The following is a 26,096-nucleotide window of genomic DNA, read 5'->3' as shown; positions in this document are numbered from 1 at the left end:
CACTAGCGGAGATGATTAGATCAAACCCTCAGATACAGGGAATAGATGACCAAAAAGGCATTACACACAAGATCTCGCTATTTGCTGATGACATTTTACTTTATATCAAAAACCCTTTAGAATCAATTCCAAACATAATGATGGATTTAAGAAATTACGGCGAACTGTCGGGTTATAAGATAAATGAGACCAAATCAGAAGCCATGATGATAGTGGGAACATGGCCAACACATCTGAATAGTATAGCACCCTTCCACTGGGCTAGAGACGGATTCAGGTATTTAGGAATCATTTTGACTCCCAACAGCAATCAGTTATATCAAGCAAACTACGAAAAGTTGATTGTACAAATCAAATCAGACATGGCCAGATGGGACATTTTACCTCTCTCCCTACTGGGAAGAATAGAATCAATTCGAATGAATGTGCTACCTAGACTTATTTTTCTCTTCCAGTCTCTACCTATACCAATACCTGCCACTACCTTTAAAAGGTTAGATAAACTCCTATCCAAATTTATCTGGCAGAGGAAAAAACCTAGAGTAAGGCTTAAAACACTATGTTTGCCAAAGAACAAGGGTGGTCTTGGTCTGCCAAACCTAAGAAACTACTACTGGGCAGCTCAATTACGCATACTTGTGCATTGGATACAAAAGGACCTAGATTCCGGATGGGTACAGATTGAGCAAAACTCAATTCCAAAGACCCCTCTCAGATCTATAATATTCCTGGGGAAAGCATACTGGAAAAAAATTAAGATTGGTAACAAATGGATTACAAATACATTAAAGGTATGGGAAAGTGTAAGGAAAAAGGGGGGAGGTCCACGATCAAGGAAGGAGACTGTTTTAAATCGTTTGCACAGCTACAGCAATGTTTTGATCTACCTTCGAAAGACTTGTTTAGATACTTTCAAATAAGACACTATGTAATGACTCACAGTGAGTGGGAAGCAATTAAGAGACCACCAACAAATGTGGAGCGGTACTTTATTAACACAATAGAAAAAAACTTGATGGAAAGAAAGCAGATATCCAATATTTACAACATGTTACAACTAGACGATCCAGGAGACACCACCTATATTAAAGAAAAATGGGAGTTGGAAGCTAATGTGATTATAGAAAATGAAGAATGGGAGGACAGCCATTCAAGCAATCATAAAATCACAAATAGCCCAATGTGGAGGGAGTTTGACTGGAAGGTCAAGGTCAGGTACTTTAGGACTCCTCAAGTTCTCTCCGGATTTGCTGGTGCGTCCTCACCACTATGTTGGAGAGGATGTGGAATGATCGGAGATCATACACATATTTTCTGGGACTGTCCAAGGGTGCAGACATTTTGGGTGAATATCAAAAATGAGATTAAAACCATTCTAGATCTTGACTTACCTCTGAATCCATCGTACTATATCTTGGGATGTATACTGAAAGGCACATACTATGGAGATACGTTATACATCTTGAGAGTGATACTGTTAATAGCAAGGAAAATGATAACTATGGCATGGCTACAAAATCAACCACCGACAATCAAACAATGGACCAAGAGACTGAGACAGATGTATACAATGGAAGAAATGACTGCACAATTGCAACTGAAAAAAGATATGTTTATGCAGAGATGGTCACTTGTAACCTTGTACCTGGAGATACACTAGCATGAGTCTGACCCTCCTGACTCTTTTTTTTTTCTTTTTTCTTTGTCCTTTTTTTCTGTTAAATTAGTTTTTTTTCCTTTTGCTAAATTTATTTTTCTATTTATTTTTTCGTTTCTTATCCTACAAAAAATCCTAAAAAAAAATATTGTAAAAATCTCTCCCCACTGGGTTGTTTATGAGGCGTACTCGGATTATACAGCTTATTTTGATTACGCTGAATACTTTGAAAACAAATTGAATAAGAGGGAAGAGCCTGAGTAACAAATGTCATTGACTATGTGAATCAAGTATATTATACTGTATGATTAATTTAATGTGATGTTCATTATGACACAAAATAAAAGAAAGTTAAAAAAAAAAGATAATCCACACAATGTGATCGAACTACTTAGCTCATATGACATCCTGTTCTGACGTCCTTCAGCCTTCTCCAGTTCTCTCCCCTCTCACCAGATGATGAAAAAAAAACAGATTTAAACACAAAAGAAAAAGGAAATTAAACAAAGTCATACATCTCAATAAACACTTGTGAAATATCTCATGCACACAGAGAAAACATCAAAGGAATAAAAAGAACACCTTCAAAACCATCCACTCCGCTCTAATACTCCTGTGGTGACTCCCACACACACACATTCCCTCACACACACACAAATGGAACAAATCAGTCATGCCCTAATCTGACACCTCTGATACCAGCAGTCTCTATACTGGTCCCTTTCATCACTGTCATACAATACATTCAGTCCCGAAAATTATAGTTTTTAGAAAGGAAATAAAAATAAAAAGAAATCAAACATTTTAATTCAATATCATTCATATGTATATTGAGTTCTCAGGCAGTGATTCAAAAGAAAAAAAAGAAAAGAAAAGAAATAAAATCAAAATTACCACACCCCCTTTAAAGTAGGAAACCTTTAAGTTAATGTAAGTGTTCTGGTCACATTTTGTCCTTGATTGATTAAAATACTCTTGTGTAAGTAGTTGGACTATAACAGCATTTTTAGAAATTATGTCATAGTGTTGGCGTAATGTTTTCAGCCCGTTGTATATACTGAATCAAATAATTATAATTCCAGTTGTAATACAAACCAAGTTTTCTGATTTTCTATTCAGATTGACAAGATAACTACTAGTAGCCTTACTACTTATTAGCGTTCTTATTGTTTAACTATAACTAGATATGGTTTATACTAAAAGTGGTCTGCTGGTTCACAATCCTGACACAAGATCTAACCTCCTGTAGTGAGCTTGGTATGCTATTGTTAGGCTTTAACCAGACAACAGAATCATGTTATGACCTGCCATCAACAGCCTCAATCACTCACTGAAATCAAAAGACACACAGACATGCATTCACACCCCACTCAACTCACAATCCTGACACAAGATCTAACCTCCTGTAGTGAGCTTGGTATGCTATTGTTAGGCTTTAACCAGACAACAGAATCATGTTATGACCTGCCATCAACAGCCTCAATCACTCACTGAAATCAAAAGACACACAGACATGCATTCACACCCCACTCAACTCATCCTCACATTTCTAGGTAAACACTCAAAGACAAAGCCATTCACGCTTGTTTCACTCATGCATCAAAACTCTCATTCAACATAACGCACAACCACAACAACACATAACTCATTAGTCCTCATTCAATTGTTAGTTGTTTCTTCCTCCCTTCTACCTCTAACTCAGGTTACACTCATTTTCTGCTCCCCTACTCTCATTCCTATGAAGGGTCTAGTACCCCTTCTCAACCCCAGCCTACTAGAACCGCGATAACCTCAGGCTATTCCTTCAATCAAATAGTCAGCCACATCCAACGTAAATAACCGCATCTGAACTGGCTCCTATTGTAATTACTTTGCTCACTCCATCCTCAGCTGTCCTGAATTAGCACTTTGTCTCATCTTCCTGTTCTGTAATCCTATCACCCTCACACTGCCTTTGATCATGGTTCACGGCCCTGGTGTAAAAATACCTCCACCGTTATCTCTTCTCCAACTGTGCTCTGCAATCTTCACCTCCGACCTGTCTTCCTGTTGTAAAGATAGACTAGGTCCCTTCTGTGAGTGTAACAGTGACCATAAACAACAGGTTTACCATCCCCCCTGGCTTGTGACCTATGCATACATTCTCTCTTTAGACCCTGTTGGCCCTCCTGTAAACAACAAAAGGGTTATCACACAGTTCATCCCCCACTGGCAAGCCGCCCTTAGGTTTTGAATTAATCACACATTCCTACCGCTTCCAGGGAGAAGCCTAGCCCCCCCTAGAGCCAAATTAACATACATCTGCCTGCTATTTTAGTCACAGACAGTATCATAAGCACAGAGAACTATGGAATGAATAGCATCTCATTTCAACTACTGTAAACACAATCATTTAATCATTAAAATCATATAAACAAGCCCCCATCATTAAATTATCCTATTATGATTCAAGGACTTGCAACCAATCTTAATATAAAACATCAGCCTATGTAAACCAATTGTATTACAAATTGAAAAATCTAAAACAAGCATAAACACAATCTCAAAACAATTGCACTCTAAACAGATTTAAAAATCACATCTTTACACAACAATATTCATTCAAATATAAGCATTTTATCAACAGCCACCCCTTAGCAATAAAACATTATTAGTGGTTAGTTCCAACATGCTAAGACTCAAACATTTGTAAACAGGATTTTCTGGGAACGTTAACTCCGTACACATGTGATATATAATTATAATGCAGATGTATTAATTAAGCATAATGCAAGCAATATGTCTTTTTCAGTATAGAGCGCTTTCCTAACTCAGCCTGTAGCTTCTCTCAAACCCCACTTGGTCAAGAATATACACTTGTGTAACATAATATTGCCCAGTTTTACAGGTCCAATGTGTATATGTATGTTCCTATTATTAATAATACAATAACCCAGAGTAGCTAACTTGTGAATTCTAACTAGATACAGGCTCATGTATTCATGACTATCTCCCATAATCTAATCATCACATGTTGTACACACTCCCCCTTTGTTTACACAAAAATACAACCTGTAGTAACACAACCAAAACCACTCCCAGATCATTGTTTACAGCACAAAGCAAAAATACAAACCACTTACCAATCTCGTTAACCAGAGCTGCACACATTTCTCTCCTTCTGCCATTAGACAACGAAACAAGACGATAAAAAACTGCAACTAAAATGGCCACTACGGGGTCAAAAATCCGGTCACGTGTCCAACAATGGCCGCTACGGCACTTCCTGTCCAAAATGGCCGCTACAATGCTTCCTGTTAATACGGAAATCGTGCTCTGCTATCCCGCCGCTGGCGGTCACAAGTTGCATAATGCTACAGACTTTACACAAAACAATGTCAACTGTCTCCGGTATAACGCAACCCTACGTCACACGCAGTACAAAATATAATAACGTACGTTCATACAACATGAAAAGAATCATCCGTACCCTGCCCCTCAGCATTGTTAGCACAGTTAGCTCAATAGCCCTGTTAGCTTAGCTTAGCATAGGTAGCCTAGCTTAGCTTAGAACGACTTCTGGTTCAAAGGCTTGTTGTCAACGGATGTGAAGATACTAGCTTGACCTTAATAGCCAGCCGTTAGCTCTAGCCATTAGCCTAGCTTAGCTCTGATAGCCAGCTCTCCATTTCCCAAGGGTGCACCGCGGTGCCCTCGCCCAGAGTCACACAACATCACAACCGAAGCGTCCTACTTTTGCAAACAACTCTCAATCAACGTCATTATTAAACAATCGCTCCACTCAACTATACCCCATATTCCCCCTCACCATACCGCTTCTAATCATAACATTGCACGAGCCCCTATCACGGCGTTATCCCCCTAAACGCTCATACCAGCTAAGTAGCTAGCCAGCCTGATGCGAGGTTCTATGCACTCCCGGGATATTGGTCTTCTGCTGGAGCGCGGGCGGTATTTGTCCTAGGCCCCACACCGCCTCACGCCGCGCAGCCAGAGGTGAGAGCACGGCCTCGTCAGCGGCTATGGCGAGGCCCTCGACAGGCGGCCATGTTTCCCTCGCCAGAGGTATCCTGGGCGTTGAGTCAACAGGTGTCCACAAGGCCGACAGCCTTGGCGGCCGAGGGAATCGGCCATGTTGGATGAGCTCGGCTTGGAATATACAAGTCGTCGCCGTCCTGCCGCGAGCAGCCCGCTCCCCCATCACTCCCTCCCCCAACACCAGCGGAAAAGGGGCTCTGATCGTTTTTCCTTTGGCTGCGGGCCGCGAGCCTTCGTTGAAGCGCATGCAGCCCCATGTTTCGCTTCTCATGGGGACAGGGGCTGACACCAAGTTGATGGCTGAGCCTGGGTCTGTCCGTGAGAATGTTGTGCTGTCAAGCGGCTCCCACACCATAAGCTGTGTTTGGTTGAGCCTGGTGTTACGTCTGTCAACTACAAGTGTTGTCAGCAGGGGGGCTCGAGACCTTTTTGAGGCACACAGTGTGGGCTTTCCCGACCTCGCCTTCGCCAGGCTGGGTATCATGTTGGTGCCTCCCACTCCTGAAAGATTGGCAGTGGTCTCGCAGGTGCGCGTGATTTGGGTGGTAGGAATATCACTGCAGGGCTACGGTGTGTAGGAACCCATGGGGGCCTCACACCTTGCATGTCCAGCTGCAGAACAACTCCTCAGCATGTTCTGGAGGGGTGTTCAGTGGGGGAGCTTTTGTCACCTAGACTGATGTCAGCTTCCCCCGTATCAAACCGGCCCTTTCTGTCGGGGTTCCCCCTTGGGTGCGATTGCCTCGTGGGTAGTGTCAGGGTCAGATGTCCCGACTCCACGGAACGCTCTGCTCGCACGGGTCCAGGGTTGGCTACGCACAGCGGGTGGGACCGGGCCGCCTATCTACAGTTCCTAGCATACCTGCGCCAAATGGCGGCGGGTGCGTTGGGAGTATCATCACATATGGCTACAGCAGTACCATATGTCGAGGTGGATGGAGAGAACGCTGAGGCGGGGACTTGTGTTTACACAACCCCACCCGTTTTTGGGTTTGGTACAGACCCTGTTGTCAGGGTCACCAGCAGTGAAAGCTCTGGTCAACGAGATCCAATCTCTGTGGACGAAGCAAGCCATCGTCGTGGCGTTTTCCTCCCAGTAATCTCTGGTGCCCCAGAAATCGGGAGGGGGGGGTGTCAGACCCATGCTGGACCTCTCCCATGGGAAGGTTCAGCATTTTTTGGATCATCTCCTACCTGTTGAACACTGTCAGGTGGGGGCCTGGTTCTCCTCCATAGACCTGTAGGATGCGTATTCGCATCCCTGATCTTCCATCCTAGGGCTTACCTACGCTTCCTTTGCAGGGTTTAGCGTATGAGTACCAGAGGCTGCCGTTCGGCTTTTCTCTGGCTCCCTGCATCTTCACCAAGCACGTGGAGGCCGCACTGGGGCCTCTGCGTCGTCAGGGGTTACGAAGTGTATTCTGCCCTGACGACGTTCTGGTCCTTGGCGGTCAAGGTGGATTGTCAGGTCTCATACCAGGCAGGTTTCCTACCAGCCTGGGGTTTGCTGTAGACTGGGAGTAGAGTACTCCTCTTCCCAGTCAATGGTTGGAGTGCTATGGGCATCCCTCTCAGAGCGTGTTGTCGACATGCTCGGGAGGTTCCGTCCTAGGACGGTTGCGGCGCTGTCCGTGATATGCCTGCTCGGTATGATGGCATCTGCTCATTCCGTGGTCCCTCTTGGCCTATTCTTCACCCCAGGAGGAGGTTACGGAGGTGGTTTTTTTTCCAGTATGGAAATAGACCCGGTGAGAGGCAAGTGGAAGCGGCTAAGGTTCCCGTGTCAGTACTGGGGGACCTCAGCACTGGGGGACTGTGAGGACCCCAGGCCCTCCCCAGGGGGGTCCCTATGGGCAGTAGGCTGTCACACGTCACGTTTTTCACTGGAGGCGTGTCGGGCCAACGCAGTAGGGGGCAGCTGGCAAGCCATGCTGCCCGGTCTGCGCTACGTTCAATGTGTTGGTATTGAAGGCGGTCCTTCTGGTCCTCAAACGGTGTTTGATCAGGACGGACGATACGACGTCGGCGTCGTATATCGACAGACAGGGAGGAGTACGCTCCCCCGTCTGCACCGGGCGGCGGGCGGCTGGCTATGGGCGTTCTCCATCTGCGCAGCCTGAGGGCTCTCCACATCCCCGGCAGGGTGAATGTGGGTACAGGTGTGATGTCGCTGGCGGTCCTCACCCTGACGGGTGGGGATTACGTCCGGACATAGTCAGGCAGGTCTGGGACCGATGCCGTGCCGCCTGGGATTCTTTCCCCCCATACATCTGTTAGGTCAGTTGTTGGGGCGGGTACGTTGAGGAGCGCAGGTCCTTGATCCTGATTGCGCCGGACCGGGGCGCAGCTGTGTGGTTCCCGGTCCTGATCCAGCTCTTGGTAGCCCCGTCGTGGCCTGTTCCTTGGTCATCGCGGGCCCTCTCTCAAGCGCACGGGTCTCTGTGTTAGTTCCCTGTGCTGGGCCTGCCGCTGATGGTTTGGCTGGTGAGTCTGGAGAGGATGGATCCTTCTGTGGTTGGTACCATCCGGAACGCGCATGCTCCCTCCACTATCGCGGGTTACGCGGGTAGGTGGTGTATTTTCCAAGAGTGGTGTAAGACACCCTCTTGTGAAGCGTTTCCTGCTTGGCGCTCGGTGCCTTAAGCCGGTGAAACGTTCTCTGGCTCCGAGTTGGGATCTTCAATCGGTCCTCGGTCGGTTGTCCGAGGCCCCGTTTGAGCCTCTTGAGCAAGCGCCTTTGGAACGACGGTCGTTCAAGACTGCGTTCCTGCTGGCCATCACCTCCGCTGAGCGTGTGGGTGAGCTCTGTGCTCTCTCGTTGCGGCGTGTCTGTCTATTCATTTCGATAGCGGTGCCACTCTGAGGCCTGACCCAGTCTTTGTGCCAAAAAATATCCGAAGCTCTTTTGTTCCGGGGATATTGTGGTTCAGGCGTTTTCATCCGCCTCCTCACGCTAGTGAGTTAGAGGCGAGCCTTCACCTGTCATGTCCGGTCCGGGCTTGGGGATTTACCTCAGCCGTACTCAGGGCCTCAGGGCTACCGATCTGCTTTGTATCTGTTACGGTGGCTCTCGCGCTGGTAAGGCACTGTCGAAACAGCGCCTGTCCCATTGGTTGTGCGAGGGCATTACCCTTTGCTACACGTTGGCTGGGCTGGCCCCCCCTGGGGGTGTCAGGGCGCACTCCACTTGTGGGGTGGCGGCCTCTGCCACCCTGTTAGGTGGGGCCTCGGTGGAGGACATCTGTGCTGCGGTTTCATGGTCCTCACCGGGTCCCTTCGTAAGGTTTTACCTCATGGACATGACCGGGGGTTCTGTCTCCCAGTTGGTTCTGAGGTCTGGAACCTCTCCTGCTTCCCGTCTCTCGTGGGGTAGCAGGGGTGTGTGGGTGTGGACCACAATGTGTTGTGTCACACGTGGTCCCGCCTGTGTTGTGCGTTTAGGAGGTTCTGGTTCCCTCTTTTTCGCACTTGGGTGGAGTTGGCTGCCGCCCTCTTCACTAGGGAGGAGGGGTGACGGGACTCCCCTCCCCCCTGATGTGGGCTTTCGGGTCCTCAGGGGGTGCATTTGTCGGTTCTCGCGTCTGCTCTGTCCCCATATCTTGATGGCAAAGAGCAGGACGCGATTCACCAGTACGACTATATAACGATTGGTTATGTATAGTTATATGAGTACTGGCTGAGCGTCCTGCTCTTAGCGTAGGCCCTGAGGTCCCTTGGGAAACTTTTCTAATGGAAACTGTTTTCCGAGGAAGGCCGAGTGGTGGCCACGCCTAGTGCTTTATAGTACGTCACTAGGGCGGGGCCTGGTCAGGTGCTGGGTGCATTTGTTTTATTCGTTGATGAAGTACAGTAGGTACTGGAGATGAGGTATATCTCGATGGCGAAGAGCAGGACGCTCAGCCAGTACTCATATAACTAGGTTATATACATAACCTATCGTTAATGTTTATCGTAAGCTTGTTAGATTATAAATGCATTTGGATAACGTTACCATACTGACTGACGTTGGCCTAACGTTATATTTACCAAATTATTTGCAGTTATTGGTGTTGTTACTTTATCTTTGTTTATTAGATTTATCGTTAAAGTGAGCAACACGAGATAGACTGGTCTTCATATAAGGTACAGTAAGGTTATAATATATAGACAATAACACATGACACTAGATAGACTGGTCTTCATATAAGGTACAGTAAGGTTATTATATATAGACAATAACACATGACACTAGATAGACTGGTCTTCATATAAGGTAAGGTTACATAATATAATATATTATATAATATATAGACAATAACACAGTGGATACAGACCTGTCTGGCTCTCCTCTCGTGGTCTTGACTCTAATGAGAGACGTGTCCCAGTCATTTGGAGTTGTGAGGTTGATTATTATTAGTAGTAATGTAGTTTGGATATTATTAGTAGATATGTAGGTTGTATATTATTAGAGGATATGTAGGTTGTATATTATTAGTAGAAATGTACAGTCTCCTCCCCACCGTATGTATATTTCTCTCCCACCCACCCACCCCCTCCTAATGTACAGTCCCCTCCCCATCATATGTATATACTCTGTCAGGATCTATGGGTAACAGTACTGTATATTTGAATACCGTTTATGTCACAAATGTATCAGTACTAAATACCTGTATGTCCCTATGCCATAAATGTCATGTATGTTGTGTATGTCATAAATGTCAATATGAATTGAAAATGGGGGACCCTGATGTAAACAAGACAAACGTCTTTCTCTGGTCTGCATCCCCTTAACAATTGTGCGTATTGAGCCGTACTGTATTGTACCCATTCTGCAATCTGTACGTTTTCATTCATTCCAGGAGCCATGCTGTTGTCTGGTAAGATGCCCACTTTGACAACCTAGGATGGCTTAGAGTAGACGACAGAGTACAGCAACTTGCAATGGGCCTAGTCTACAATATACACTACATGACTAAGGTACCCATGTACATGTCAAAATACTTCCCAAAGGTCAGTGAATACCACGACCACAACACCAGAGGGAGCTCCACAAATCATGTTAAACCCAGATTCGGCTCAAACAAGGGAATAAACACGTTTTGCAATTATGCCACATCCAGGGCCGCCTCAGGGGGTGTGCGAGCAGTGCGGTCGCACAGGGCCTTGCGGGAAGGGGAGCATCGCAAAAAAAATATATATATATATTATTATTATTTTTTTATATTTTTCTTTTATTTTTTTTTATTTTTTTTTGTTTGTTTTTTTGCGAGGCCCCCCTTCCTGCGAGGCCCTTTTTCATCACAGACCTAAAATCTAGTTTTGCTTACATGCTTATATATTTCACATTATACGTTTGTAAAATAGTGTTCCGGTTTCTGCGGCTCTGCTGCTCTGCAGATAGACACGTTTGTAGAATAGTGTTCCGATTTCTGCGGCTCTGCTGCTCTGCAGATAGACACGTTTGCACTGTACAGGATCTATTCAGCGCTATCCAGAGGAGCGAGTGGATGTTTTTTGAAAAGCAGCATGGAGCAGAAGAAATAACACTGTGTGCCATAAGCTTGTTATCAATACCAAGTATGATGGTTATGCCATCTTTGCCAAGACGAAGAGGATGTTCGGCAGATGGACTGAAGATGAAAGTTGTTGCATGTTAGAACCTTCAGTCAGGCTATAGCTATGTCGGCTAGTACTAGTAGCAATTAGCTAAAGGCAGGGACGCGTAACTAGCATTAGCTAATCCCTGCCTTTAGCTAATTGCTAAGTTATCGAGTGCTAACGTGTGGCAGATAAACTAGGACTCCCAAGGGACTGGTACTTTTCATCTCCATGGAAAATGCGTCGATGTCGTCTCCTTCCAACTTTGCCATTGATACTGCGTTATGGTGAGTTTTTCATGCAACCTATTCTATTCCTGCCGTTGAGCTCTCTCTCTCTCTCTCTCTCTCTCTCTCTCTCTCTCTCTCTCTCTCTCTCTCTCTCTAAAACACAGTGCTTCCCAATCCTCTCCTCGAAGCACCCCAGCCGTTCCATGTATTTGTTAAATTCCACCACCAGCACACCTGATTCAACTTAACAAGCCCTTTATTAGTTGATCATGTGTGCTGGTGGTGGAATTTAACAAATACATGGAACAGCTGGGGTGTCTTGAGGAGAGGTTTGGGAACCACTGCTCTAACACACACACATACATGCTCTCTCTCTAACACACACACATGCTCTCTCTCTCTAACACACAAACACACATGCTCTCTCTCTCTCTCTCTCTTTCTAACACACACAGACATGCTCTATATCTCTCTCTAACACACAAAATGACATGCTCTCTCTCTCTATCTTTCCCTCTCTCTCTAACACACACACAAACAGACATGCTCTCTCTCTATCTCTCTCTTTCTAACACACACAGACATGCTCTATCTATCTCTCTCTCTTCAATTCAAATGGGCTTTATTTCACATTCTTGTATTTCTCCCAGTAGGTATGGGAGTTTTGAGTTATTGTCCATGTTTTCGAAGTCTCTTTGGGTGTTTGCAATTTGTGGGAAGTATATCAATCAATCAATCAATCAGATTTATTTATAAAGCACATTTCACATGACGCGTGTCAACTAAAGTGCTGTACAGAGGGTAGATACACAAGATACATATAGACAACAATCACACTCCGTTTTATGGGAGGGCACACAGGCAAACACATAGAAAAACAGGGCATGAGTCAGTGAACGGGAAAGGCTAGTAGGTAGAAGTGGGTTTTGAGCCTCGATTTGAAGGCATCTATCGAGGGGGCGAGCCGAATGGAGGTGGGGATGCTGTTCCACAGTTCAGGGGCTGCGATAGCAAAGGCACGGCCCCCCCTGAGCTTGAGGTTAGACCTCCGGACTGTCAGGAGCCTCTGATCGGCTGACCTGAGGGACCTGGTGTTGGAATAGGGGGATAGGAGGTCTGAGATGTAGGAGGGGGTGTGACCATTAAGGGCTTTAAAAACAAATAGGAGAACCTTAAAATCTATCCTGTAGCGCACTGGGAGCCAATGAACGGAGGCAAGGACAGGGGTGATGTGGTCTCTCTTGCCTCTCTCTTTGTACCAGTTGTAAGCAGGACAGGGAAGACTGGTTGATGCCTATATAGAGGGAGTTGCAGTAGTCTAATCTAGATGAAATGAAGGCGTGGATGACTCTCTGGAGGTCTGCAGGGGAGAGAAGGGCTTTGAGTTTGGCAATGGTGCGTAGTTGGAAAAAACATGCCTTTACCACTGAGTTCACTTGTCTGTCAAATTAAAATTGTGGATCAAAAATGACACCTAGGTTCTTGACATACGGCTTGGCCAGGGAGGACAGGTTGCCAAGGCTGTTGGTAAGGGTGGTGACAGCGTCTGGGGGACCAAAGAGGATTATTTCAGATTTGTTTTGATTTAGTTGTAGAGAGTTTTGTGCCATCCAACATTTAACATCATCCAGGCAGGATATGAGACTGTTAAGTAGAGACTGGTTGTTGGGTTTCAGGGAAATATAAAGCTGTGTGTCGTCAGCATAACAGTGCAAAGAGATGTTGTGCTTCTGAATGATTGGACCAAGGGGTAGCATGTAAAGGGAGAACAGGATCGGGCCAAGGATGGACCCTTGTGGGACCCCACAGGAGAGGGAGGTTGAGGGGGAGGAGCAGTTGGCGATGTTGACAGCAAAGCTTCTATTTGTGAGATAGGAGGAAAACCATGCTAGTGCAGTGTCACTGACACCAACCCCATGTTGGAGACGATCTAATAAAATGGTGTGATCAACAGTGTCGAAAGCTGCACTGAGGTCAAGCAGCATTAAAATAGAGCAGTCACGGTTGTCAGCGGCAAGGAGTAGGTCATTTGACACTTTAAGGAGGGCTGATTCTATGCTATGGCCAGTCCTGAACCCTGACTGAAATGTCTCCAGGATGCTGTTCTGGTGCAGGTAGGGAGACAATTGGCACAGAACAACCTTTTAGAGTATTTTTGACAGAAAAGGAAGCTTGGAAATGGGCCTGTAATTACTGTGCAGGGTGGGGTCAAGGTTTGGTTTTTTCAATAGGGGCTGGCCTACCGCATGTTTAAAGCAGGATGGAACAGTACCAGTTGCCAGGGAGCTGTTAATAATGGAGAGGATGCTGGGACCGGTTGTGTGAAAAACCTGTTTCAGGAGAGCAGTGGGAACAGTGTCAAGGGGGCAGGTCGCAGGTTTCATAGAGGAAACTATCTCTGTGAGGGTGAGTAGACTGATGGGCTGAAAGCAGGTCAGTGTGGATCAGCGGACCAGAGGGACAGCTACATTACGTGTGGGGGGTGAGATGTTCCTTCTGATATTTTCAACTTTGGTGGTGAAAAAATTTGAGAATTCCTCACACTTAGCTGGGGACACATCCAGGCAGCGTGTAGCTTTATGCCAAGCAAGCAGTGCAAAAATTTACCGTAGTGGCATGCAGTAATGCGCCTTTCATTTTCGCGGAAATAGGCTGTCTATTGCCATTCTCTTTGACAAACTCTAACCTTAACCAGCTCCTTAACAACGCCTAAACTTAACCGTTCTAACCTTAACCAACTCCGAAACAATGCCTAACCTTAACCTTAACCTTAACCATGCCTAACCTTAACCATAGAAATTATATTGCCATTCTCTTTGACAAACTCTAACCTTAACCAGCTCCTTAACAGCGCCTAAACTTAACCGTTCTAACCTTAACCAACTCCGAAACAATGCCTAACCTTAATCGGCGAAAGAATACACGTTAAAAAAAAATCACGTTAAAAAATATTTTCGATGGGATTCGAACTCGCCAGCAAACAAGCCATAGGATCCACAGCCATGTGTCCTTGCCAATTGAGCTATTTGTTGGATACTGAATAAGGGGCGGTGACTTATATATATTGAGCTCCGCTCGTGTCGCATGCGCGGGCACCTCGCGCGAGCACGCCGGCGCACGCACGCACCTGAGCGAGCACGCCGCCGCCGGTGCACGCACGGTAGCATTTGTCTGAAAAGAAGGGCGCTTTACCGCACTAGCGTGCGGTGACGAATGCGGAAGCATTTTTGCACTGCTTGCTTGGCATTAACGTACAGGCATCCAGGCAGGTGCTGGGGGGGGGGGGCTAATGAGAGAGTTGATGGTAGTGAACAGGGTCCTGGGGTTGTGGGAGTTGTTAATGAGGTCAGAAAAATATGTGATTCTCGCCGCTTTAACCGCTATATGTCTTGGTATAGTGGGCAGGTTATTAAGAAGTGGAGCTTGGTTTCCACCTCATCTTGTGTGCAGTGGTACATAGTCTGTCTTCGCTTGGGAGCCAGGTCTGCCTATGGCGGCCTTTCTCGATGGCTAGGCTGTGCTCGTTGAGTCTGTACCTAGTCAAGGATCTTCTTAGTATTGGGTCAGTCACAGTGCTCAGGTATTCTGCCACTGTGTACTCTCTGTTTAGGGCCAAATAGCATTTCAATTTGCTCTGGTTTTGGTTTGTTTCTTTCCAATGTCTCTCTCTCTCTCTCTCTCTCTCTCTCTCTCTCTCTCTCTCTCTCTCTCTCTCTCTCTCTCTCTCTCTCTCTGGCCTTGCTCTGGTGGAGGGTCAGGGGAATTGCCAGGTCTGTGCATCGATAACACTGTATATTGACTGTAGAACGGGAGCTCTCTCTCGCTCTCTCTCTTGCTATATGTTGACTGTATCATGCCCAGCCTCGGGCAGCGCTATTATTTAAGAATATGTTGACTGTATGAAAAAAAAGAAAAAGAAAATTATATTAATTTTTTATTTTAATTTTTTAACCTTTTAGGGGGGGGGGGGGGACCTCGCGTTTAAATCTTGCACATGGCCTCGCATATCTCCCAGGCGGCCCTGCCCACATCAATATGGAAAGCCCTACCCATAGCTGTAAAGGAATGTGAATCACTACCCACTCTCAAAGAGCACCTACGAGAGACTGCAATTCGGAACTGGCCCCTGTAAATGTCCTAACGCAACCCCCTCCAATGTACAATAAATGTCCTATTAAACCCAATAATGCACAAGATACCAAAGTTCATTTGGGCACAATATGTGTGGTCATTGGCCACTGCATGAACATGTACTGGAGGTTTTGGGCTGGTTCTCACAGTGGGACCCTTTCTCCTCTTGGGCTTAGGGCGATGCAAAAATATGGTTGGAACAGCATTAGCCTTCAATTTTAGTTGGCCTTTTTGGTTTGCTGTGAATTGCTCTCCCTCAAAATCTGCCTGCAGAATCATTCCAGACTTTACCCCATAATTGTCAATCACAAATTCATTGTAGTCATGTACATATTACAGTAAAACACATTGAACCTGAATATTTTAAATGAGCCAAACAGTGAAACTGTAGAAATTGAGATGAGTCAAATTGTATCAAAAATAGAATATAGTTTATTATCTGTTTTCTATGGCCATAGAAAGATTATGCACAGTTTAAAATTTGACAAATTAAGATGACAAATTAATAACAGATAATGACAAGAAAGGTAAACAAAGATGAGATTATGGGTTTTGTCGTATCCGTCACAAGATTGATATGAAGACAACGAGAAAAAGAACAAGATGTGATTTACTTGGACATGTCATATCTAAGTCAAGCTGGCCTGACCTTTAAGTTGTTGTCTGAGCTGTATACTAGTTAAACTATATGAACTAGTCAACCTTTTTCTTCTCCTGTCTGTGTCTTTTGGGAAGCCAATAAGCCATACATCTGAATCCCTTTCTCTGACCGATTGGTGCATCCAAATGCTGCACAGCCAACCATGATAAGATGTCGATCTATAAAAGTTAGATGCAAGCAAAATATGTATACTAAAATACCAAGTTTCCCACAGCAGAAACTGGTGGGTGAACTCTAAACCCTCTAAAATATTGAAATCAAATCGAGTTTTATTGTCGCATACACAATCATACACCTCTTGAAGCAGGATGCTTGCATGCTGTGGAATGGAAATGTTAGAGATGAGAAGAGATACAAGATGTGTGTTGTTGTAGAGTGCATGAGCAACTCCATAACTCTATCTCCCTGTTTTGTTTTCTAGGATAAATTACCACTATAATGACGTGCGTGCGTGTGTCCAGTCTGAGGTTTGTGAGCAGCAGTCGTGACAGCAAGGCCTGAATCTAGCACTACCAACAACAGGAGTGGAAGACTGGACCTCTACCTGGACATATTATAGGCCTATAATGATAAAAAAATTGTGGAATGCAATTGCTTGCCTTGTATTTTTTCTACTGTTGACCAAACTTCTTTCTTGGCTTAATTGAGTAGTTTCTGGCATGATTGATATTTAGATTAGATTAGATTCAACTGTATTGTCATTTGCACAGACTACAAGTACTGAAACAACGCAAGACATTTAATCCAGTTTAGCATTGAACCAGAAGTGCAAAAGAGGCGGTAAAGTGCAGTGCAGTGTCATTTTACTTGCATATTATGTATGATATATAAATAGAATAAATGGTAAAGGTAGGTATATGAATGTGCTATGATATACAGTATGAACATTATTAACAGAATGAAAAAGAGTAGTATGAATACGCTAAGATATATACAGTGTGAACAGCGTTTAAGTTAGTCATGGATGTATTATAAGAGCTTTTATAATACATCAATGGTTACAGTGTGAAATGTAAATGCTAAGAAATGCAGAGTAAACAGCTTGAGGTATGATATTCACTGCATTTCCATATTCACTTTGTGCATGTATGAATGTCTTATAGATAGCATTAAGATGTGTGTATTTATGACCATAGAAGCACAAGAAAAATATGAATGCATACATACTGTAAATGTTACAGTATGTAACGTTAGCCTATGCATTAATATTTTTTGTAACTTATCCTAGGTTATGGGACAGTCCACAGAAAAACTGACTAATGCTGTCTCTCTGCCACTCCCCTGAAATGCTATTATATATATTGAATATAAAGTGTTGTCAACATATAACTGTAATGTGGGCTGATTAATACAATTATGCTTGAGTGGTTAACAACTGCCGTGATATGGCTAATGTAAAAGAATAGTCATCAGTAGCTATAGTAACGTTCGAAATTGCAGTCATCGCCTAGTGATATAAAGTAATATAATGTAAATATTAAAGTAGCAGACATGTAAATGATATAACGCAACAGTGATCAATGCACATTGTGTTAATAAGTACCAAAAATCGCTGTAACAGTAGTAGTTCTTCCGTTCTGTCCCACTGAAATCAAGTCGACAGCGCTGAGTGCTGCTGTGCTGCAAAAACAATTGGAACTAAGGGAGCTACGTGAACCACGTGATCGCCTGGCGGCGAGATCAAAGCGTGTCGCAACTCTAATTATACGGCTCTGGTGTAAACGTATGTATTCCTACCCCCTTGATTGATTGATTGATTGATTGATTGAAAACTTTATTAACAGATTGCAGAATGGGTACAATACAGTACGGCTCAATAGTCAATACACACAATTGTTAAGGGGATGCAGACCAGAGAAAGACTTTCGTTTTGTTTCATCACGGTCCCCCATTTTCAATTCATCATAACATATAATGACATACATGACATACAGATAGACAGTATTCAGTATACCTTCACACTCTATTATCTTATGCAACTCATATTCACTCCACAAACTGAAATATACATACATTGTTGAATGAACAGCCTGTTACTTGAAGTTAGACTCTCCTCTAAATTGAACCGTTTGTCGTAGAGACTTGCTGGTTGTACCAGTGTACTCAGTAGGGATATCCTCTTTCATTGGTCTATATTGACCACATCCTTAGGCCACGCCCCCTTTTTGTATCTTTTGAACCGTTTGTCATAGAGACAATACAGAGCCTCCCATTGGCCGGCGGTGCACAGGCATCACCCACACTTTCACAATTTCCCCGCGCGGAATTGTCTATTTTTTTATTTAATTTTTTTTTATTAAAAACGAAGGTTCGAACGTCCGTTCGAAGACCCCTGACGAAGTAGCACATTTTAGAACATTTGTGATGTCACAGTACGATGTCATAATAGCACATTCTAGAACATTTGTGATGTCACAGTATGATGTCATAATAGAACATTCTAGAACATTTGTGTACAGTATATTCAATAATTCTCTCAGAAGATCTCATTCTGCATCTTGAAACTCTCTTTGTAGAATAAAATGGCGCAGCAAGGAGTTGATCTGGACCGGCACCTGTGCTGCTGTTGTATCTGTCAGGATGTACTGAAGGATCCGGTAACTATTCCCTGTGGACACAGCTACTGTATGGGCTGTATTACAGACTGCTGGGATCACGATGATCAGAGGGGGATCTACACATGTCCCCAGTGCAGGGAGACTTTTACTCCGAGGCCTGTTCTGAAGAAAAACAATATAATGGCTGAAATGATGGAACAACTAATGAAGACAGGACTCCAAGCTGCTCCTCCTGATAACTGTTATGCTGGACCTGGAGATGTGGCCTGTGATTTCTGCACTGGGAGAAAGCGGAAAGCCCTCAAGTCCTGCCTGTTATGTCTGACCTCTTTCTGTGAAACTCACCTCCAGCCTCATCATACTGTAGCTCCGTTAAAGAAACACAAGCTGGTCAAAGCCTCCACACGGCTTCAGGAGAACACCTGCTCTCGTCATGACAGGATTCTGGATGTTTTCTGTCGTACTGATCAGCAGTGCATCTGTTATTTGTGTTCCATGGATGAACATAAAGGCCATGATACAGTCTCAGCTGCAGCAGAAAAGACGGAGAGACAGAAAGAGCTTGGCATGAGTCAGCAGAAAGTCCACCAGAGAGTCCAGGAGAGAGAGAGGCAACTCAAAGAGGCCCAACAGGCTGTTGATTCTCTCAATCGCTCTGCTGATAAAGCAGTGGAGGACAGTGAGAGAATGTTCACTGAGCTGATACGCTCCTTGGAGACGAGGCGCTCTGAGCTGAAGAAGGTCATCAGAGCCCAACAGAGGACCACAGTGACTCAGGCTGAAGAACTGCAGAAGATACTGGAGCAGGAGATAGCGGACCTGAGGAGGAGAGACACTGAGCTGGAGCAGCTCTCACAGACAGAGGACCACATCCACTTTCTACAGAGTCACCCCCCCCTCTCCAGTACCAGTGAGTCTACAGACTTACTCAGCATCAGTGTCCTTCCTCTCCTGTACTTTGCAGATGTGACTGAGGTCGTGTCTGAGCTGAGAGACAAACTAGAGGACGTTCTGAAAGAGCAGTGGCCCAGAATCTCAACAACAGTGAATGCAGTTAATGTTTTACTGCCACCACCAGAGCCCAAGACCAGAGCTGACTTCTTACAATATTCCTCTCAGATCACACTGGACCCAAACACAACAAACACAAGTCTGTCTTTGTCTGAGGGGAACAGAAAAGCAACACGGATGCATCAAGAGCAATCATATCCTAAACACCCAGAAAGATGTATTGGATGGTGGCCTCAGGTTCTGGGTACAGAAGGTCTGACTGGACGCTGTTACTGGGAGGTGGAGTGGAGTGGAGAGGTTTCTGTAGCAGCCTCCTACAAAGACATTAGTAGAACAGGCACCTGGGAGGACTGTGGATTTGGATTAAATTCCAAATCCTGGGCTTTAGAGTGCAGACCAGGTAATTACAGCTTCCTCCACAATAACAAGAGCATAACAGTACCGGGCCCCCGGTCCTCCAGAATAGGAGTGTACCTGGATCACAGGGCAGGTACTCTGTCCTTCTACAGCATCTCTGACACCATGACCCTCCTGCACAGAGTCAACACCACATTCACTCAGCCTCTCTATCCTGGACTTGGGTTATACTCTGGTGAGGTTGAGTTTTGTGAGCTGAAGTAGAGATCAGTGACATTCACAGCTCCTCTAACCACGGTTTTGGATTTAAATTGATCTTGAATATTCTGAGTTGTGAAAGATGAGGTAATTAGGAGTTACATTCACTCAGTCACTCTATCATTGTTCTGAGGGACACAGTTTCTAGCCTACCGGGGTAAAGTTTGTTTGATTGGATATTCGCATATTCACATATTTGATTCCTATCTTCAATACCTCTGTCCCTTTGCATGTGGGGAAGTCAAACTCTTTCTTTTCATACTCTGGGTAGGTTGGACAACAATATGCAACCATTTTATTTGTATTTGATCACCTTTGGTCATTCTGGTCATTACTGTGGGATTTGGGTCTGTCCCTCCTCTCTCTGTTCCAGGGGGGGTTGGTAACAATGTGGGGGCCGGACCAACATGGGGAGGTTGATTCAGCCTATAACCTTCTCCCTCACCTCTTATCTCTGGGCAGCCGGGACACTTCATACGGGACACTCTTCTATCTTCAAGGTCTTCGTTGAACCCACAGCCAGGATGTGTGGGGCATGGGTCAGTCGTAACTGCAACTATTTTGTTTTAGAACAGACCCTTCTGCGTTATCAAAAGAGCTCAAGGAGAGAGAGAGAGAGAGAGAGAGAGAGAGAGAGAGAGAGAGAGAGAGAGAGAGAGAGAGAGAGAGAGAGAGAGAGAGAGAGAGAGAGAGAGAGAGAGAGAGAGAGAGAGAGAGAGAGAGAGAGAGAGAGAGAGAGAGAGAGAGAGAGAGAGAGAGAGAGAGAGAGAGAGAGAGAGAGAGAGAGAGAGAGAGAGAGAGAGAGAGAGAGAGAGAGAGAGAGAGAGAGAGAGAGAGAGAGAGAGAGTTCTTGTGGTGGCAGACGTTCAGGGAGACAACAGACCTAGACTGTAAAAAAAATTAAAATCACTGGCAATTCACTATTATTTTACAGATTAAAAACAGGATATGGAGAGGGCTTCATCATTCTTGGTTTTGTTTCAGTAGGTGCTCTTTGGATTAAATCCGGGGTAGGACTCTTTGCGCCGCCCCTGTGCCTCAAATAGATTTGCTATCAGCTCTATCTTTAATCTTTCAAAATGTTCAGTTGCTATCGCTATCAGCTCTATCTTTAATTTTTCAAAATGTTCAGTTGCTATTGCATGCACTCGTCTGTGTTTCACTACACATATGAGTGCATGCCTACCAACTGTTAGTCTGCAACACTACTATCACTGACATCTAAGAAGGGCGATCCCCCCTTGAATGGCCCTTCTAAGGTTTCTCTCCTCCACATTGCCTGTGGTGCATTTTTCCCTATTGTTAGGTTTTAGTGAGTTTTTCCTTACCTTTGCGTGGGGTATGTCTGGGAGTGCTTGCATTAATTAATTAATTTGCATTTATTTTAAATTTGTTGGACCTTATGGTGTTCTTGTTTTATTCTTGACTTATTGTTATGTTTCTTCTTGACTTGTTTAAAGAAGACGTGTCCGGCCCATGGGGACATTAACGTGTGTTGTCGGGCCTTACAAAAAAGTTGAAATCCTAGCGGTCAGGTGGCGTAGCGGTCAGGTGGCGTAGCGGTCAGGTGGCGTAGCGGAGATTGCGCTCGTCACCAATGCAAGAGGCTGCGGTCTCGACTCCCGGAGTCAGCATTGCCTTGGCTTGGGCTGATCGCTATACTAACCCGTTTGGCTGGGTTAGGGGGAGGGAAGCCGTGGGTGGGAAACTGGCGTTGTGGACAGCGATGCCTACAGGTCAGGTCTGGGCGCTTGCTCAGCGGAGGCAGGACTTGAGGAAGGCAGCGTGACCTCCCACGCGTTACACTTCACCAATGAGAGCCCTCGCTGCCAGGTGAGAAGAGAGCCACTGGCTGTCGCTGCACGTGTCGGAGGAAGCGTGCGGATACTTCAGGGTTCCCTTGTACCGACCAGTAGGAGAACATGCGCACAACAACCAGGTAGGGGAGGGGGGGGAATTGGCACAACGACTAAATTGGGACGGGGAGAAAACAGAGAAAAATCTGAGAAAGAGATAATTGAAATCCAAGACAGCTCTACAAATATTAAAATGCCTTTATTTTATGGCTCACATTATTTAGAGAATTTAAAATAAACCGACATGTTTCGGCCTACATAGGGCCTTCATCAGGGTGTTGAAGACCCTATGTAGGCCGAAACATGTCGGTTTATTTTAAATTATCTAAATAATGTGAGCCATAAAATAAAGGCATTTTAATATTTGTAGAGCTGCCTTGGATTTCAACTTTTTTATAACTATTTTACAGATTACTTTTGTTTTTCTACTTTAAGTGTAAATACCATAAAAATACAGTAAATTACCCTTTATCAAAATATTAACCATTAAATAAAGGTTGTAATCTGTAAACGTATTTGATTTTACTGTAATTTGAGTATTTGGCAACCGTTGCAGCCAGACATTTACCATTTTTTACAGTTTTCTTTTTTACAGTGTAGATATGAGCTGGCTTAGCAAGAATGACCATTCATTGAATATTGTGCATTTAGTCTTTTGTTCTTGTGTTCTTACTAAATAAACGTGGACATCTAAACCCAGAAGGACCTGTGTGGATATTTGCTTGAAACTTGCCGTTTCACCGACTGAACCTCAATATAGAACTTTGAAAACAATGCAAAGGAATTTACTTGAACTCACTATTTCCATGATGAGCTACACGAGAAATTCAGTTGAAATCTAACATTACCATTGAAATTCAATAGTGAAACGAGTTAGAGTTCCAAACCAATTCTGGTTTAATTCTAGATATCTAGATCATCTCCAATCAGCGGCAAATACTTAAAATGTTAACATTGTTACTATTACAATTGTTTAAGAACTTAAGAAGAGCTGAGGGCAATCGTTTTGGAGACGGTGGCCTAAAGCAGGGGTCGGCAATTAGGTTTGGCCACCGGCCAATTTTTCCCCCTAGCCATTGAATGGCGGGCTAGGACCAAAAACAATGGCTAATTTAATATAATGATAGTGAAAAATGCAGCACCGCGGCGAGTGCATACACATGAACAGCAGAACAGAATGCATAAAAAGTAAACACGACTCACCATAACTGCCCTGGGCTTGTTCAGTCCTCCAAAATCCCTGCTAATGTTTGAAACATGTCAAATGTCCACTCGCCGCCCTCCAATTCCAGATTGGCGTTGAATGCAGCTACTTTATCTGCCAACTTGAACACAGTTGTCGTCATTGCCTCGTTTGCTATCTTGTCGCCACATATTATGCAGAGAGGACCTCGGCACGCAAGAGTCACCTGTTGATAAACCCATATTTTAAGTATGACTCCTGTTTATTAAAAGAAGCTTTATGTGTCTTAGAGGTCGTAGGCTCCTCTTCTGGCTCCTCGGTTGGTATTTCCCCTTTAAGACGTTTGTTTAGTTTTTTTTAACACATTTTTGCTAACGTTAGTCGCTCGCATCCCGAACGCGGAAGTGAAAGTGCGTTAGGGAAAATATCTGGGCTGGGGAAGTGAATGAATAACTCTCTCCCATACCCTTAACACCAACCGCTGAAGTGCCCTTGAGCAAGGCACTTAACCCCCAACTGCTCCAGTGGAGTTGCTCAGTGGCCAACGGTGTCAGACTGTGGTTGTACTGGGCAGCTCCAGTTGATTTTTGATTTTTGATTGTTGATTTATTTTTTTGTTTGTTATATTTTGAAAACTTAAACTTTTTTGAATTTGTTTTTTGAATTAGGGGTAGGTTGCTCTATAAGCCTTCGGCTTCAAACCTATCCTTTTCGTTTGTTTATTTGTGAAAATGTTTGAAAAATTATTTGTTTGTTTATTTATTTGTAAACATTCGAAATAAAATAATTCATTCATTCATACTGGGCAGCTCCCAGGGGATTAATAAAGGAATATCTTATCTTATCTTTGAATGGAACTGTGTGAATGTGAAGCAGGGCATTACTGAAAAAGAACATTTGTGCTCAGAGAACCTACCCTGGTAAATAAAGGTAAAGGTGGCAGGAGTCGACACTGCAGGTGAATAGGGGAGAATATCCTTTCATCCTATCAGAATGAAATTTCACAATATGGGCATAAATGAAAACATCTTTAGTATTATGACCTTTATATATTGCTATTACACAATCTGTTATTTTTTGTTTTTGTTCTTGACTATACGTTTGATAAGATAATATAAACCTTTATTATTACCCCGTAAGGGAGTAATTTCTTTGGGTCACTATTTCAAATGACCTGAGCTGGCACTCCAATACCAGAACCATTGTTAAAAAGTCCCAGCAACATCTTTTCTTTCTCAGGAAACTGAAAGAGTTCACAAATAACAGGGTGATTCTACACAACTTCTATCGCTGTGTGATTGAGAGCGTTCTTACTTCCTCCTGTACTATATGGTTTGGTAACATCACAGACCAGGAGAAGAGTAAACCAAGTAAACTAGCAGTCTCTATGTAAAGTCCTCTACTATTAAACTAGCAGTCTCTATGTAAAGTCCTCTACTATTGACAAAATGGCAGCCAATGTAATAAAAAAAGTCAACCAACAAACTCGATTCTTGTACCGGATCTCCTCTCTGGTAAACAAGAAAACCCTGAAGACTCTGGCAGGAGCACTCATTCAAGGGTACTACGACTATGCTTGCACCACATGGTACCAAAGCACCCCAAAGGTGCTAAAAACAAGATTACAAACATCACAAAACAAACTCGTCAGACTACTACTTGACCTTACTCCTAGAACCCACCTCACCCCTGCCCACTTTGACTACCTAGGATGGCTTAGAGTAGACGACAGAGTACAGCAACTTGCAATGGGCCTGGTCTACAAGATACACTACACGACCAAGGTACCCATGTACATGTCAAAATACTTCCCAAAGGTCAGTGAATACCACGATCACAACACCAGAGGGAGCTCCACAAATCATGTTAAACCCAGATTCGGCTCAAACAAGGGACTAAACACGTTTTGCAATTATGCCACATCAATGTGGAACGCCCTACCTAAAGCTGTAAAGGAATGTGAATCACTACCCACTTTCAAAACCACTCTCAAAGAACACCTACGGGAGACTGCAATTCGAAACTGGCCCCTGTAAATGTCCTAACCCAACCCCCTCCAATGTACAGTAATTTACCTAATATGGTTTTGTCAATATTCCAATGTACAGTTTTGCTTGTTTGTACAGTGTTTCCCCTGCCCAACCCCCTCCAATGTACAGTAAATTACCTAGTATGGTTGTCAATATTCCAATGTACAGTCTTGCTTGTACAGTTGTACAGTGTTTCCCCCCCCAACCCCTCCTACCCAACCCCCCCCACCCAACCCCACCCAACCTCCTCCAATGTACAGTTTTTACGTCAGATGTATATACTCCCTTTTCTGGACTCTTTTTGTATCACAAACAGTACTGTGAGGATGGGGTTCTTGCGGAGCCCAATAGCAAAACACAGGAGGAGAGAATGGAGCGGTTTTAGGGTTCTTTAATTATTCTTCCCAACCAAGCAGAGTATAACAGGAATGTGAAACAGGAATGTGAACAACACGGATGTTATAATGTTCTTGGGGGGGAGAAGAATGAGAACAGGTGCTGTAACTGAGGGGTACAATTCCCTGACTGTATTGATAAGTATGGTATCAT

General features: G+C 44.3%; 1 protein-coding gene across 1 annotated transcript; it reads left to right on the top strand.

Moving 5' to 3' along the window:
* Positions 1-18,816: 18,816 nt before the first annotated feature.
* LOC311229426 (tripartite motif-containing protein 16-like) lies at positions 18,817-20,484 on the top strand (the record flags this gene model as incomplete). The annotated part of the gene is made up of 1 exon (XM_084315509.1): positions 18,817-20,484. One exon carries the CDS (start codon positions 18,817-18,819, stop codon positions 20,482-20,484), a length of 1,668 nt encoding a protein of 555 aa, XP_084171635.1.
* Positions 20,485-26,096: the final 5,612 nt, after the last annotated feature.

This window comes from Notolepis coatsorum, assembly GCF_963971535.1.
Source record: "Notolepis coatsorum genome assembly, chromosome: 6".
Classification (NCBI taxonomy): Eukaryota; Metazoa; Chordata; class Actinopteri; order Aulopiformes; family Paralepididae; genus Notolepis; species Notolepis coatsorum.
Note: the sequence above shows the minus strand (reverse complement) of the source record. Positions and strands in the feature narration are given on the sequence as shown.